Source organism: Lepisma saccharinum, chromosome 25 (assembly GCF_977018435.1).
Source record: "Lepisma saccharinum chromosome 25, izLepSacc3.1, whole genome shotgun sequence".
Classification (NCBI taxonomy): Eukaryota; Metazoa; Arthropoda; class Insecta; order Zygentoma; family Lepismatidae; genus Lepisma; species Lepisma saccharinum.
The window spans coordinates 10,793,305-10,811,314 of NC_139253.1; the positions used below are offsets into that span (position 1 = coordinate 10,793,305).

Below are 18,010 nucleotides of genomic sequence, written 5' to 3' on the forward strand. Positions count from 1 at the left end.
AATCATGGCATTATAAAAGCCCACATTTGTTTTATGTACCGCTAATATCATAACCTATACAAAGCAGATGAGAATTCAGAAAACGGTGAGTTAAAACATACCTGCAAAAAGTTCTCGGAGGTCGCAATTCTATAACAGTGTCCAAGGCCGAAACTAACCACCACTTTCTCTTGCGAATTGGCGCCGCAACCTTTGTCCTTGACAGATAACCAGTTCCAATAGTCTCTGCCAGGCTGCAGCACCCGGGAGCGCTGATAACTCCAAAACCCATATTTAAACCTTCGCCCATATTTAGACCTTCTCCTCTAATGTTCTTAACCACTTGTCAGTAACAACATATCAAGTGCTTCTCGTTTCTTCTTCTGTGATGACAAGAAAACATCGGCGAGACCGTACTAGTTTTATTTCGGTCTTGTCTACAAAAATTCAGAGCCTGGATATCGAATGTTACAAAATAAATATGTAGAGAAAGGAGCGTGCGTTCTTCCAAAAGTTACATAGAGTTTACTTACTTGCAACAACCATAAACTAAAATAGAGAATAGTTGCAGGTGGAGAGTTGAAGTGCATAAAGTCTCCCTTTTGATCTATCCGATCTTCCATTGTCAGCATCTATTTCTCTGAGAAGACAACGGAAGAAAAAAGACAAAGAGCCGTCGCTGAGGGGAGAAAAAAGTTGCCGAAATTGCGTTTGTATCGACAGAAGTGGTTTCGTTGCTTTGGTAACTTTTCATCATTGACGATCGAAGCGCAGGGACCTCTGGGAGAAGTCATAATCGCGTTTTCCTTCCTATTTCCGTCACAAGAGAGAGAGAGAAGAGCTGTTGAAACAACACAAGAACGTTGACCACATTTGGCCGTCGTTGGAAGATGAAAATATCAGTAAAGTTTTCGCTCGTTTTTCACCACCTCTCCTTCATCCCTGTTGTTGTCTTTAGTCACCCTCGTCCTTCTAGAAGCATCAAAGGAGCAATTATTTATAGAGAGACGGGAAACTAGAAAGAAGATTAATTTTGTGTTTACTACAAAGGAGATAGATCTCCAAAGATGTTTGAGATGTGTTTATGTATGCTACTTGTTTACATTATGCTCATATAAGGAAGGAAATTAAGTTCCTGGAATCGGGATAATGCCGAAAATGTTTTCTTGCCAGAGAGTGGTTGCAACATTTGTTATGCAGGGTAAGTTGCGAAATTTGACCTTTTTCTCTATATTTTGCATTTCTTGCAAATGTAACGAATGATGAATGACTAGTTAGCAATTTACAATTTAAAAATATAGTACTTAAATTATTGTCTAAAATTGGTGCCGTGCTATTTGTGGCGACTGGTTTTTCGTTTTACTTCAGCCGATCCAGGAAATTTCGGATTTGTACTATAGTTGAGCCTAACCCTTTTTCCTAATTCTGTTTTATTACGACGCCTTCTTTACTCATTTGGTTAATCGCGACGATTAATGATAAACTGATGTGCGAGTGTGAGAGGAGAGTCACCCAGGATTCGAACCTGTAACCTTTAGCTTTGTAGCGTGATATGCTGACCACTTCTCCGCAGAGGTCTTGTCGTAGAAAGTTTTTTTTTTTTTTTTTTTAATGAACAAATGCAAAATTTTTCGATTTATTTTCGTTCTATCTCTCACCGTTTTCGAGATATTCGCAATTTTAGGTTTTTTAACGCTGGACTTGGAAAAAAAAATTCAAAGGGGGTTCCATGACGACCTACGCCATTTTGAATTTCCAGTCGGAGAGGACACCGATACGATGCTAACGCAAGAAAGTTAGAAAAATAAAATTTTCGGCAGTTGACCCACCCTTGACCTCACGACCTCCAAATTTTGCGTGCGTACTCTACGTCGTCGAAATCGACAAGGCGGGGTATTTGGGGGGTATTTTTCGAGTTATTTTCGCGATATCTCTCGCAGTTTCCGAGTTCCGGTTCGCCATTTTACGACTTTTGTAATTTAGTATTTTGAATTTTTGTGCGATTTTTTTCTAGAAATTGATATGAAAGGAACTAGGATTCGAACTTGTAATCTTTAGCTTTGTAGCGTGATATGCTGACCACTTCTCCGCAGAAGTCTTGTCGAAGAAAGTTTTTTTTGCAAATGGACACTCCTGGTTTAGATTTCTGGAGACCTTTAGCAAGTTATTTAGGATCGATCTTCTCTTTTTAGTGACCTATCGCGTTCAATGTTGGACTCACAATCTCATCGTCGACGGTCCCAGGTTTGAGTCCTAACGTGGACATTGCTGCTTCTTGGTGAGTGTCCTTCGTCATCCATGCCCATCAGAAAGTGATGCTAAATAACAAAAATACGAATACACAAACACGCCATTTTTTAAGCAAGTTTTGCTCAGTTTCGTCTAAAATACCTGGGTGATGTAGTGCGAGAGAGAGTTTGTTTGAAGTTCGTCCCTACGTAAATGAATTTCGCACATAAAGATTTAATAATGCAGGACTGAGGAAAGTTAAATAAAGGAGGAACAGGAGGGAGCAGTCTCTCCACTCTCTCTCTCTCTGGACGGATGGTGGGATCTGGACTAGCGTGGACGGGTGATTGTGGACCCTTTGGGCGTGAAATGCAGGCAGACTCCTGGCTGGAGTCCAAACCACTGATTGTTTCGCATCACAGGCCGGATCTGCGAAAGGCCGGTCGTGAAGGGACGCTCTCGAGATTGCAGAGTTCACAGCCAAGTAATCGAGTGTAAATGCTTCCTGCGTGTAAGGTGGGGGGGGGGGGGGGGGCACGGCACCCTAAAGCTTCATTTCAGACGGTCGTAGGATTCTCTGGAACCCGTGTGTGCAACGGCGACATGCATGTACCGCTGGGAACTTCCCCCACTTTCATTTTGCAGTTTACCAGTAATATTTACACCATGAATTTAACAGTTTCGCTCTGGAGAACCGTAGATGAGACGTGGGTTTGATTAGTTCAAAGTTTCTTACTTTGTCCGACTCTGTCATTTGATGTCCTTCGTTTATGCTGTAACCAGTGACGTATACTGAGTCCAAGATGTGGGCAATCTCACTATGTCACGTGGTCCTAGGCTATGAATAGAAATAAATTTACAAAACTCCTAAGAAATCAGGTTGCCAACTCATAGGAAATCACGTTGCCAACTCATAAGAAATCATGTTGCCAACTCATAGGAAATCAGGTTGCCAACTCATAGGAAATCAGGTTGCCAACTCATACGAAATCATGTTGCCAACTCATAGGAAATCATGTTGCCAACTCAGAGGAAATCACGTTGCCAACTCATAGGAAATCAGGTTGCCAAATCTCAGGAAATCAGGTTGCCAACTCATAGGAAATCAGGTTGCCAACTCATAGGAAATCAGGTTGCCAACTCAGAGGAAATCACGTTGCCAACTCATAGGAAATCAGGTTGCCAACTCATAGGAAATCAGGTTGCCAACTCATAGGAAATCAGGTTGCCAACTCAGAGGAAATCACGTTGCCAACTCATAGGAAATCAGGTTGCCAAATCTCAGGAAATCAGGTTGCCAACTCATAGGAAATCAGGTTGCCAACTCATAGGAAATCAGGTTGCCAACTCATAGGAAATCAGGTTGCCAACTTATAAGAAATCAGGCTGCCAACTTCAGAATCACCATCGTCATCTCACTGATATGAATAATAATATTTACAATTTCTGATCGATTATTCTCCCGTATTTTATTCTCTAGACTTCAGGCTTCGCAGATAGCCTCGCTAGCCTAGAATATACGCTCCTGGCTGTAACATCCACCAGCGTTGCGGATAGAATCATGCCAAGCCTTGTCTGAACTTGCATCTCAATTTTGTTGAGGAGAGAGGTTTTGACAGGAAGCGACGAAACGCCGACCTTAAGGGGAAGGTGAGTGAGAGGAAACAAAACTAGGGGGATCGAGATGAAAAGGGTATTTTGTTGGTCATCGCAAGGAGGAGTAAGACTGCTGGAATACAGGCTACTCGCACCGAAGTTATTCCTTATTCCTGTAACCTGCCATTCTCAGTCAGAAGGGTCGTCGCCTTGTAATCGAAGGATCCCGGGTTCGATACCCAGTGGAGGCCCATAGTGGTTCGGATCCCACTTTAAACTGTAGATGCAGTCCCGATTAGCCTTACTGTGCATAAAGTGGACTTAAAACACCAAATCAATCAATCAGTCAGAAGGGTTAGGACCAAAGATCTGTTATGTCTTTTAATTACTTATGCTAGGTTATTTACCTTACCTCTGGCCCTTTAAGGGCCGTCGAAGCAAGCAAGTGTTATTTTGGGAATGAGCTACTTCCCCATTGGTTCGATCCCCCGTTCTACAGGGTCTACGATGCACACAGGATAATATGCAAGCGTTTTACACATACCTTAACTTGAAACATAAACGGACCACCACTTAATATTCAATAATTACTATCAAACAGTTCAACTTATAGCTTCCATTATGAATACGTCCATTTTTCAACAAAACAACAAACAAATGCATAACGGTATTTAACACTTAACAATGCCGTAATGTTTCCGTTACCCTAATCACAATGTTTTCGGATTCAGTTGTCAAGAACTTCAACTACACACGCACACACAATTCCAGCTGCAACGACTTTACATCGATTTCGCTATACTTTTTCATCTTCCTTTATGAATGTGTTTTCAAAAAGCTCTGTATCTTCTCAAAACAGCAATTCTTGATTCCCAGGATTATATATCCAGGTAGGTCCTTAATCAGGGAATCCATATTACCAAAAATTACCTGGTGTAGATCAATTTCAACACTTTTCTTTCATTTGGACATTGAATGAATAACATTGCCGGATGTCAGACACACCTGGCACTGCCCTCTGACACCACCAATGTTGCCAGTACACCTCGTAATTTCGAAAATACATAATTACGTTTTTATGAATGTCATAATTAACCACATAATTCGTCTGTAATGCATAAAATGCATATGGATTTATCGTTCTTTATCAATTCGATAAATCCACAGAGACCATCGAAAATAAATTATTGCCAGCAACTCCATATCTATCTTATATCCATGTTTTTGTTTACTTCGTACAAAGATTTTTTACACCTTAGTAACTTTTCCTCGATACTGAATGTTAATGTAGAGAATTTATTGTTTAATGTTTAAAAAATATCCACGTAGACAAAGTTAATACCCAATGCAAGGTTCGTGTCTCTATTGCTTTTTGTTCAACAGTTACGTACGTTCATAGTTTCGGTTGTATGACTTTCCCGACACCCTGTATAAAGAGTCTGACAGTCATCCTGCGTATATATGAAAACATGAAACAAAGGAAGAAAGATGAGAAGAAAAATAGCAAATTAGAAGGGAAATTGTGTGGGAAAGGGGAGCAAATTTTTCAAAATGAAAGTAATTGTTTGAGCATTTAACTGTTGGGTTGTGAATCTAGTGAGCATTATTTGTAATCTAATATTGTATGTATTCCTTTGCCATTTCTTTGATTTTGTTCATAATGTTATCTATGTTTATAAGTTGCACACATATTCCGTTCATTTTAGAGAAACCTAGTAATTGTTGAATTTTATTACTATTATCTAGAGATCATAAAATTGTAATAAAAGTATTTTGTGATACTTTCTGTGTATACGTCATACGCTCCATCTGTTGATCTCTACAGGACATTGTTCTTACCAGAAATTGTTACAGCAATTTGACACATTGTTGATTCTCCCACTGTTAATATCCGGAAAAAATGTAAGTTAAGCAAATAGTGAAACGAAACTTGAAAATAAATATTTTCAAAAACAATGGAAAGCGGAAAAAAGTAACCAATTTTTCACGATCAATTGGGATGTTGATTCTCCACGAGAGACAAGCACAGGAGGAAATGGATATTTATAGACAAAGCTCATGAAGAGGCGAGCCAACGGCTGTTATTGAATCCTCATTGGTTCCACCAGCAGCAGCGTAATTACTTCTGCATCAACATACAGTTTAATGAGTTCATGCGGGGCCACAAATATGGCGAATGAGCCAAATGCTGGATTTCGCTGCTTGATTTATGCGAATAGCCATTTTGTCGTTACTGTTCGGGGCCGAGGAGCATTATTAAACACGTGACGCACGTGGATGCCATCTATTGTCAAACAGTGGAAGCTCTGGTTTTAATCATCCTCATAGGTTCATTTTGTATCGTTGAAAGTTCATGCACCCTTATAATGCGGCTAGCAAATCAATAAGTATGGCATATTTTTCCTTTTTGTTCTATGTAGATAAATATTTTCTAAAAGCAGGGGCTTCGTCACTCGAACCTATCAGAGTTAAATTGCCAAATAGAGTTCATGAGAAATTTTCAGACTTATTTATAATGGAGCAAGAATTATACTCTCAGAGGGATAAGGCGATAGAAGAGAGAGAGAGATAGAATTACAGACAAAAGTTAAGAAATGGAGAAGTGGAGGAAGATGAAACAAGGCAAAACAGAGAGGAGAAGAACGATGAACAGAATGACAGAAGGAGTGAAGGAAAAGCTAAAGAGACAGGAAGAAGAGAAATACAGTGTGTTGTAGGAAAGAAAATGGAGAGAAAGAAATATGGAAAGGAGAAAGGAAAAAGTAAGAAATATAGAAACGTCGAAAGAAAGAGGGAAGACATATGGAAAGGTTGAGAGAGTGATGAAAGCCTGGAAGGAATTATGAACTACTCTCTATGGCTATGGCTACAAACCTCTAATAAATAATAGGTGCTGTGGACCAGTATAAATTAATCAGTCAGTTGTACAATATACCAAGGGTGAAGTTAATGTAATGTTAGAGTTAGTGATTTCCACGTGAATTTCTTAAGATTAAATTAGTTATGACTTATGAGGTACCTCGGTGTTTCACTTCAGTAATTATACGCGTGGTAGAGTATTCTGTGACTACAGCCCGTTTTTGTTTGTCCGTAAGTATATTTTGTCGCATATTATACCTTTTTATATTTCAATTGATTCTACATTTCTGCAGTGATTTCACATAAATATATGACATGTATTGGTGATTTTCAAATCAAACTAAGGCATTTCTGCAACAACTTGTGTGGGATCAGCTTAAGACTCATGAGTATGAATACGTGACGTGGAAACTAGTGCAGTGCCAGCAGATATTGGAGTAGAAGTAAACCCGTAAATTAAGAGAGCAAACACCATGAAATGCAGCTTTGCCACAAAGGCTTTCTAAAATTCTATTGTCCTGGTTTCCATAAAAATTAATAATAGACTTTTGTATTGAAAAACGTTATATTTCATAAAATGTAAAAGATTTTAATCGTTGCTTCCTCGTAATAATTCATTTCTTGGGGGGCTCCCCTTTGGGTGGTGGTAACGTTGTAATCGAAGGGTCCCGGTTTCGATACCCGGTGGAGGCACATATTGGTTCGGATTCCGCTTTAATCTATAGATCCAGTCCCGATCAGGCTTTGTGTGCATAAAGTGGACTTACAACAAAAAAATCATTCGGTTTTTGTTAAATACACCTAGTTTTATAAAAAACTGTGGAATGGGAATGTGCAATAAGTATACTTTTTGGAAGTTGCATATTTGCATCATGTCTGATTGTACATACTTTACTATATTTGCCACATATTTATGTACATATTTTATGAGTTAATACTACATAAAAATTTGAGCTCGACTAATTGAAGAGAATATGATGATTTGTAATAAAAGTTCCAATTTAAATGCGAGATCTGTAATCACAATAACGTACCTACACTGTATGTAGTATTCAAGAATGATAGATTCAGAGCATGTCCTTTAGGCCCGTTTGTGAAAGAAGGTCGTCTCTTCCCAGCTTCTTCCTCTTCCTCTTTGTTTTGCTCCCCGTCTCGGTTTCCAGGAAGAACAAGGAGGCCAATGTCAGCGTGCTGGAAGATCGGAAATTAAGATGCATTTTCCAGCCGACCTCCAGACCACTACAAGCATCCTCGTGAAGAGTCCGTCCGTGAGTTGGTGCTACTTCGCGGGTCTAATGCCCAGAATTGGTGCCTATCCAATAGCGAGGTTAAAGCCAGATCCAAATTGGGGCGTAGGGACGATTTTTTCATTCTCACTCTATTGTATTTTCGTGAATAGTTGTGGTGATAGTTTCGTTCTCTGTGCTCCAAAAATGTAATTTTGTTTATGAAATGCCAAATACACTTGCACAAGAAAATATGTATAGAAGTCATGTATTTGTATTAGCACTTAATGCATTATTTAGATTCTACAATAGGGCCTGCTAATGACATGGTCGGTAACGTCGTCACCTTGTAATCAAGGGGTCCTGGTTCAATACCTGGTATACGCGCATAGCGGTTCGGATTCCACTTTGAACTGTGGGTTCAGTCTCGTTCAGGGCTATGTAGCAATATGTGAAATGCGATATCAGCATACTGAAAATTGCTATTTTCATCTCTCCAATTCCATCACTATCATTGATTTCTTTCCATAATACACGCGAAAGTACACGTGCTTTCGATACTTTCACTTGTTTCTGCTAGAAGCTATCCAGCTCGCCAGATGGCGTGGAGGTTGCAACCGGAGAACGCAATTTGTTCTCTCCACGTGACTCCACGGTTGATCTCATGATGCCGAGTTAACCGGGCAATGGGTGCAATTCAGGATCGATCCGTGGACTGATGGCACCAAGGGAGAGAGCGTTAGCCATCCCTCCAAGCGGAAACCCTCCTGCGGCTGCATAGCTGGTTGGATTTAAACCCAGAGCGACCGAGGGGGAGCACACAACCAGAAAGGGATTATGGTAACATCCGGGGCTGGATTCGATTCGAGGACCATCGAGCCGTGTCCTGTCACAACATGCCGCAGGGGCAGATGCGTCTCTCTGTCCGTGAGAGACCTTGCTCATGCATATGCCCGCGGACGACAATCTTGTCGGAATCGATACAAACTGTCGGATTTTCATTTCAGCGTAATTGCATTTCCGTGTCCATCGCGAGTATATCTTCACAGCCTCCGATCTAACCCAGATGTTTGAGGGGGTAAGGCAGTCTGTGTGGAAATCCAGTTGTTTCCATTATTTCAAAGCCCAACAGCCGATCCGTGAGTGGTCTATGACGATGTCTATTCCGAAGGATCCGGGTTCGCGTCCAGTGTTGCTCAGGTGATCTCTGCTTCGTTACCCAGGTTACTCTCTCTTTCTCTCTCTCTCTCTCTCTCTCCTTATCTTTCATTCTCCCTCCCGAGTCCTTTTTCTATTTCATTCCATTTTGTCGTCTTCCTTCCCCTAACTTCCATTTTCCATTATCATATCTTGTTTTGTTTTCTCTTCCTCATACAGCACAATCAGTGGTAGCGTCGTCGCCTTGTAATCAAGAGGTCCCGGGTTCGATAACCAGTGGAGGCACATAGTGGTTCGGATCCAACTTTAAACTGTAGGTCCAGTCCCAATTAGTCTTACTGTGCACAAAGTGGACTTAAAACACGAGCTCAATCAAGAAAAAAAGGCATATAGTACAATTCCCCAGTGGACGTCCATTAAATATCCAGTTCTGACATCGAGTTCTGGATATCCATTGGACGTACTGGTACTGTCACGAACACTTCTGGGTTGTAATAACTCCATTGAGTTACAGTGCGATTACTACAACCCAGAAGTGCAAGTGGCTGTACATGGGATCTCTGCATCCAATCCTGTTTATGCAGGCAGTTATAGTTTAAAACAAAACAGTGGTCTTGTAAATCACCAAAGAATTAATAATTCTAAAAACACTAGAATCTCTACGATACCCGGTAGAGTCACAAGTGGTTCGAATCCAACTTTAAACTGTAGGTCCAGTCCCGATTAGCCTTACTGTGCATAAAGTGGAATTAAAACACCAAATCAACTGAACTAGGATCTCTACTCCTGGATAACTAATGCTGGATATGTACGTGATGTGCGGTCGGTAGCCTATATGTCAACATGTTCTCCAAAAAATTACATTAATGTGTGCTGTATGTAAGATCGTTTTCTCACATCCTTTCTTGACTCCCTTTCTCTCTCATTCTTTTCTCCTTCGTCTCTTTTCTATCTCCAATTACTTTTCTCCCTCATTTTTCCTTCCATTCTCTCTCTCTTTCTCTTTCTCTCTCTCTCTCTCTCTCTCTCTCTCTCTCTCTCTCTCTCTCTCTCGCTCTCGTCCACATGCTGTTCCCGGTATAAAGGATTCCTTCACCAATCATCCATCTTCGCGATTAGCGTAAAAGGCCAAAATAGCGTCGTGAAACAAGAAAAATAGAAGTACAAAAATGAAACCTCTTTATCCACGAATATAATCCATTATTAACCAAAAAAAAACATATTTGTAAATAGTAATTTACATGTGCAGATAACCTCGAAGGATATGGTCTTGTTCATTTCTCGATTTAAACTATGGTCACGCCGTGAGTCACATCTTTAATGGACCAAAAAAAGCTTCTCCAAAGTTGCGCAAGTAGACCGAAATGAATCTTGTGTTAAATTAGTATGAATTATCATGGAGGAGGCAGTTACGCCCCCTGTGCCTACGCCAGAGAGCACAGTTCTCAACTGCTCTTGCATGTAAAGACCTTTGGATTTCTTCGATCGGATTGGGTGATAAGGCTTCCAGCTTGGCGCCACTTCACTCACTGGTCCACGCAAGGATTACGTTACACTTCGGCTAAAAAATGAGCATAAAATCTCTCGGATGCGATCGTAAAAACCTGTATCCGTGAAACATGCGAGTCAGTTTCTAAGTTGCTGATAATGAGATGAGGACGCTGTACGAAAAAAAGAGAACCTCTCTCTCTGCTGGCTTCTTCCGTGTTTGGGAATCTAGCCAGGAATGTTATTATCTGGTTATTTGGATGACGTAATGCCTTGCTTCACGTTAGCTCTGTTTTGCTATTTCCTCTCTGTGTTCGATCGAATTCTGGGAGCAGGAACTGGGATATGGAGCATTACCATGGTTTCCATCGGTTGTTAGGCTGTTACAGCACAGGCAAATGCTGGCTGGCATGGTATACTTGTAACGAAACTCATGTATAACCCATTCAGCACAGAATTTACCCAAATTTAATTTCAAATTTACGCAAATAGGAGTAGATACGTTTTGCTGTGGGGACTGTAAAGATAACTCAGCGTCAAAATGATCTTAAGTTAGAGAATTGTGAAAATGTTTAAGTTGGTGTGAGGTCTGTGTTCTTGTAGTCATAAAATGTGAAAACCTGCCTGGTTGTAGCAATTGGAGCGAGACTTTTTCACGTTGTTATATACAGGGTGTCATTTTAATGACGCCCACGGACCACGGAAACGTATAGAGGACATCAAAACAAACAACTTTTCCCAGTAACATTTTTCTCGTTGGTGCGTCAATTCGACGCTACAGCCGTTCAAAAAAGACCGTTTTGCCGCCTGGATGCTGGCAACCCAACACAACATTTTATCGTACCTGTAACGTCATATCCTGCGGCGAAACAACGCACGGCAGGGTTGCAAGGAACACACAAATTTTGTGAAAAATGACAAACTACCAACCACATTATTAGCTGTAAAACGAAGCGAGAAACGCGTCCAGTAGACCGAACATCATAGCCTACCAGCTAGAAGATCAGCAGTCATCTCCGGGGACGAAGGAAGTGAACCAACGATATGAGAAATGGTAAAAAACGTATTCAAAATGAAATGTCAATGTTGGATTTTGTCTCAGCCTACATCTAAAATATCAAAAACAATAAATTTTATTGAACTTACAGCTTACACGTGGCTGTTTACGCCCAACTACATGTCAAATATTTGCAAATGTCGTTGCAAGGTTGATATCTACAGGTTTGTGTCCAGATGTCATGCGCTACTTTTGTGCTGATAACGGAAGTATCCGAGGTTCAAGTTCTTACATTACGGCTAAAACAAGTACAAGCACAGTAACAATCTAATGATGGATCAGTACCGAATATACTGCCCTGTTCACATTTGCAAACTATTACATGTGTATCTGGTGCATAGATAAGCACATAGTCGTCTTCGAGCTTGTATTACTACTACTTATATCCCTGTATTTTCAATCATTTTTGCCACTTGCCTCATAATGCTCTGAATATACATTATATTAACCTATGTGTTGTTTACCTTTGGAATTTTGAGTTCTTTCATTTCTATTTTGTCATCTGTTAAGTGTGTAACAGGCAACTATAGTATCAGAAGAACGAATAGACTAAATTGTAGATGCCAACTTGGTAACTAGAATTGCAAATATTTGACATGTAAGCTGAGACAAAATTTGATACGACCACTTCCACTTGAATTCTATTTTCTTTCTACAAAGAAAGATCGTTTGTTTACTTCCTGTTAGGTTACAGAACGTGTTTTCTCGTTTTGTGTTACGGTACATAATGTGGCTGATTGTAGCTATGTCATTCTTCACAGAGTATGTGTGTTCCTGGCAACCCTGGAACGCATCGCTTCACGACGGGATATGACGTCATAAATGCAATCAAATGTTGTGTGTGGTTGCCAGCATACAGGCGGCAAAACGGGCTTTTTTGAACGACTTTAGCGCCGAAACGATGCGCCAACGAGGAAAATGTTACTGAGAAAAGTTGTTTGTTTTGATGTCCTCTATACGTTTCCGTGGTCCGTGGGCGCCATTAAAATGACACCCTGTATATCTGTGTTTTGACTTTAAGAAAAGAAAACTTCTGTCTACGTATATGCAAGGATTAGTAAAAAGAGACGGTATTGTTTATTTTCTTGCAGATTTTTGCATGCAGAGTCGCACAGGTTTATCATTTTCCAAGTGGACTTTATGTTGATTGGAAAAGATTTTCCTACACTCTGAACACCTGCAGAAAAATTGTTTTATTTGATTGTGCATTGAAGCGGCATCTCAATTCGCAAAAGTTTTATTTTTGCTGGTCGAGAAGAAGGAAGGGTTCAGAAGGAAGTTTTGTAACAGCTGGATACGTACAAATACAGGCATGCATACACACACATGCATATATATATTGTTGTGATTCCTCTTTTACCAGGGATCTGAGGTCACAGGGCTGCAACAATGATACATTTAGGTAGAGCTTAAATATACTTGTGATTGAACCTGCTCAAACTGAGAGAAAGGAGATATGGATGATTGAATTTACAAAATATAAGTTATTCACGCTTGTTTATACCTGGTAGGCGAATGATGTATCTTGTCCAAATGCTTCTTGCTGACCGTATTGTGACTGATGCCGTGGTTCAATACCGTGACCTTCGGCTCACTCTTCCGAGCAATCCCGCACGAGTGGCTGCAAGGCTTATGCAGCCGTAAACTTCGTACACCGTTGTTGTAGTTCAGTTCGACGTAAAGTAAATGAGTAAAATGAGAGCGAGCCCTGGGGCGAGCTTGCTTTTATAATCTTTTGCCTCGAAAGGTTATTGCACCTTTCGAACATGCTGGATCATGTTAGATCCACGTATTTACCTCTCAGTCAAAGCTCTGAGAAAATAATTGCTCGGCGGTCGGACAATTCCAGTTAATGAACAAGCATATATATATTGTTGAAATTTGAAAGAATCGAATTGAAAACTTGGAATTTGAAATCGGTATCAGTGTAGCCATCCTGTGTCTTCATTCAACAAAATAACAGGCCGAATGTACAGTCCCCCTTGTCAACAATGTAGTGTAGTTCAGCATACTAGCAAGTACGTATTACTATAGTAACAACTCACGTTCCTGTTTGTATATCAGAAAATCGTTAGTTGCTGTCTGCGACTGGGGTCGACATGACCGTAACATATTCAATAACCCTAGCCACAGGCACCGTGAGTATCAGCGTACTGACGATGCCTTTTTGTTTCAAAGAGTGCGGGATCGTGCTCGCGCTGGTTACCTCCGCCTTGTGCAACCTCACGGCGAGGCTCGCGTGCCACTTGCTGCTGAGGACTTCCGAGGCGAGCCAGAGCACGACCTACCAGTACCTGGCACTGCGCGCCTTCGGACCGCGGGGAAAGCTGGCGGCCGAGTTCGGGATGTCCGTTCTTCTGATCGCAGCATTCATCGTCAACTTCGTCGCCATCGGCGATCTCGGTTCGGTCCTCCTGGAGGAGAACTTGGGTGTTCGGGTCACTCCCGTTCATCGTGTGATGCTGATGGTCGCTTTCGCCCTGTTCGTGATTTTCCCTCTATCCCTTATAAGGAACATCGAGCACCTTATCAGCGTCTGCGTCGCTTCCGTTGCGTTCTATGCTTGTCTGGCGTTCACGCTCTTCAGCGAAGCCTCGCCTCGCCTTCTAGCCAGCGACTGGCTCGAATCCGTGAATCTCTGGAGACCGATGGCGTTGCCACGGTGCTTCCCCATCCTCCTGATGTCCATATCGTGCCAAGCTCAGGTGTTCGACGTCTACGACTCTATGGATTGGCTCTCCGTCGAGACGATGGACCTGGTGGTGAGGGATGCTGTCAATATGTGCTCCTTACTGTACGCCTGCGTTGGGATCTTCGGCTACATCGCATTCTCCGGCGAGACCATATCCGGGAACATCCTACTCAACCTTTCCCCGACGGTCTGGAATCAAACCATCAAGTTTGCCTTCTTATTGTCCATAGCGGCCGGCTTCCCCTTTCTCATGTTCGCCTGCAGGAAGAGCACGTACAGTCTACTCTTCCCCAGCGCCACCGAAGACGCGGACATCCCACAGTCTGCATTCGCCGCCATCACTGCTGGCTTGATAGCTACGTCCCTTGCAATCTCGATCGTGGTCCCCAACATACAGTTCGTCCTCAGCATCATCGGCTGCACCCTCGGGAACTTCATCTACTACACCTACCCTTCCATGATGTTCATTACGATATGCTCCGGAGATGACGAACAGCCGGTGGCGTACGCGTTATATATCCTCGGTGTCATAAACTTCATCCTTGGTATGTTTTATAATATCAATTCCATGTTGGCCACGTGACCAACTTGAGATTCCTTGCCCCTAAAGTCGAATAAATAGATGTTCAGTTATTCCAAGAATTATTTCTTTTCACACTGCATAGAAGCCAGCCTACTCGAAGCACCCTGTGTTGCTGCAGGCTATATTTTCTTCTTCTTGCCTCCAGTCCATTCAACATTTTCTCGCTCATCTATTTTCTTTCTCTTACAAGCTTCGCGCTATCGAGCTCACCGCCACGTCATCAAGCTCACAAATGATGAGAAACCACTGTTTTCATCTGAATCCATAGTATGTCTCGAGTTTACAATAACAATATATCAAGGAAGGCACAGACACATTTGTGCTTCTCCCTACCACTGAGGAATCTGGCGGAACAATAGGAATACTTGTTGTTAACAATGGAAAGACCGATTTATTTATTCCTCCAGGAAATTAGCAGGAGATGTATGATTTGGTTAACCCTATATTTACCATATTTTTATGATTGTAACTACTTTTTTAAAAACTTGTTCCTTCATCAAGTACAACCAAATTTTCTTATGGAATTCCCATTCTTCCTTGGATATTTGCAACAATGTGTTTAAGGTTTTAACTATTTAATTATTTTTGTTTTAACTGCATTTATCCTCAGCTGCTATATTTAGTAATACTACACAAAGCTGTTTACGCTATTGATTTGAAGCTTAGTAAGATTATCATGCTGAATATCGGGGTGACTAAGGAAAGAACAGACTGGGAGATATCGTTAGTCTTTTCTCCTGGATTGGATTGGGGTTCTCCTATTCGCGATTAAAATTACCACCTGAGCGCTAGTGTCGTTTCCAATATGGCCGCACGATGTAGGATAAATCTTTGTTTATATTCAGTAGTAGTACGTAATAGCAGCGTGTTGTCATTGCTGGTATGGAAGAAACGTTTAAATTACGCGTTATATTTATATATTCCGAATGCGATGTGAATTCCAGGAACTATAACGAAGTTGAAGCTGTGCTGAGAGCGAAGCATTTAATTGTGATAGGCAAAAATAACACGGAAAACGCAGACGAAACTAATGTATAGGCCTACGTACTGGTTTTTCAAAGCACTGCTGTTCCATCTGTACCTCGGTTGTAACTGGGGCTCTCAGAAATGATTTGTAAATAAAGCAATTCACCTGTATTGCAATTGCAAAGCTTGGGCAGGAGAAAAATGTAAACATGCCGTTGCAGTTTTTTCCCCAAAGGCAGGCTGGTTTAATGACAACACAGGATAATAAGAATAAGAATAACAACAATTTCATTGAGGCTATCTTCAGTCTTCACTGAAAATTGACTTACTGAATGAAGCAGTAACATTAGCATGTCAAATTCCTTTTTCTGACTTACCTTTATGATTACGGACATTAATTAATTCTCAAACTATTTTCATCTTCGCACTTAATCGACTTGCACCTGTTCCAAATTACATACATAATACATTGTTTTCGAAAAAAATGTTATATTCATAAAGAACAATTTAAAACTTGCTTTCATGGTAATAAAATCATCTTTCGGAATATAAAGTGAACAGACTCGTGCATTCTTCGTAATTTCCTTGCCGCATTGCAGTTATGCCAATTTTGTCAATCAATTCTGTTTTCCCTGATTTATTTACAAATTTCATTTTGTTGATTCCACGGGGTGGAAAATACATGTAACCTTTTCACCTGTCCTGACCCACAAAACTATTTAGAAGAAAAAAACTGAACAGTAAACGTTACTTTTTCGCATGTTCCCCATGCGTTGAACGGCTGCAACATAGTGAAGCGCAGAGAAGTGTCCTACATGGAGTGGTTCCTGAAAATCTCACCAGATGGCATATCGGATAATTTTAATCGCGAATAGCTTTGTCTGATCCTTTGAGGGAACATATTTCCGTGGGTATGGGGCGATCCTCCATTCTTGCACGTCACGTACATCCAAGGTAACCGCAGACTTAGAACGTGGGGTACCTCTATATCAGTCCATGTCCATTTGTAACCGCTGAAGGATAATTGATTGCATTACGTGTTCGGGTTGAGCAATGCAAACGATGTAAGGTTCAAAAGCTTTCCTTTCGTCACTCAGAGTAGCTTCACACACAAAGACATTCATTTTGCTGCGTATTCTGTTGAAAGAGATCGCTATCTGAAAGTACTTATCTAATCTCTCATTGATATTGTAGATTCGAAGTAATTCAACAGCACTTACAGGTACATCCTGCTTACAAGTACAAACTGGCCTGTTTTTTTTAAATAATTTCATTACTTTTTCATTTATGTTATTTTCGTTTGTTATATAATTGTAGGGATGTGATCGATTAATCGGTATCGGCCGATATAGGCATATCGATGTATCTGTAAAATTACCGATTATGTTACCGATCCGATATATCGATAAATATCTGATAATTTAATGCAAAATTCTGCCATTTTGTTGTAATTTTTATGGATAATCTCCATGCCCTTATGTCTAAAAAAGTAAATGTCTAAATATGCAATTTCTTTTTCACTGCAGTCACTTTGAAACACACATTTATTAAGGAGGTCAATGAACCTTTCACATTCTTCAAGGACCATTTCTAATTTTATATCGGATCGGTAGAATATCAGTTATCGGTATCGGTAAATTTTATATCGTTACTTTATAGGTATCGGCCAAAATTTCATATCGGTCCATCCCTATATTATTGATTTTAGTGACATAAATACATGTGTTGTAACTTTTAAGTTCCAGGAAAGGTGTTGGTCAGCCTATGAGCTGAACCTCGCTCTGTAGTAAATACAAATACTTTTGTATTCTATTCGTTGCAATACACAACTCCCAAGTTCACTAGATTATCATGAAATACATTCTTAGAAGGAGGAGTGACTGATTATACATTGAAACTGAAAGTACAAATATGCCGTCTTCTAGTGGTTGCTTTTCTTTATTATCGTTATCTCAAAGAGAAAAGCAGTTATATTAAATGTATATTTCGTTCTTGCGTGATACAAAGTACACATACGAATCAATACACGTTATGTGTATTTAGAGTTTGCGACTCTTTTCGCTGTCTCCTTTTCTGTCTTTTCTCTTTTTCTTTCCTCGTTCTCCTTTTCTCTCCCAAAGTATGTTTATCTTTCTTTATCTTTATTTCTGTTCGCGCCCGTCATCCAACAAGAAAAC

At 40.6% G+C, this 18,010-nt stretch overlaps 1 protein-coding gene across 1 annotated transcript; it reads left to right on the forward strand.

Annotated features, from left to right (window-relative positions):
• Window positions 1-13,691: 13,691 nt before the first annotated feature.
• Window positions 13,692-14,867, forward strand: LOC145979019 (solute carrier family 38 member 10-like). The gene has a single exon (XM_083112086.1). The coding sequence runs from the start codon at window positions 13,692-13,694 to the stop codon at window positions 14,865-14,867; it is 1,176 nt and encodes a 391-aa protein (XP_082968212.1).
• Window positions 14,868-18,010: the final 3,143 nt, after the last annotated feature.

Excerpts from the sequence above, each read along its gene's own strand:
- LOC145979019 (XM_083112086.1), top strand. The coding sequence starts at position 13,692 with ATGACCGTAACATATTCAATAACCCTAGCCACAGGCACCGTGAGTATC.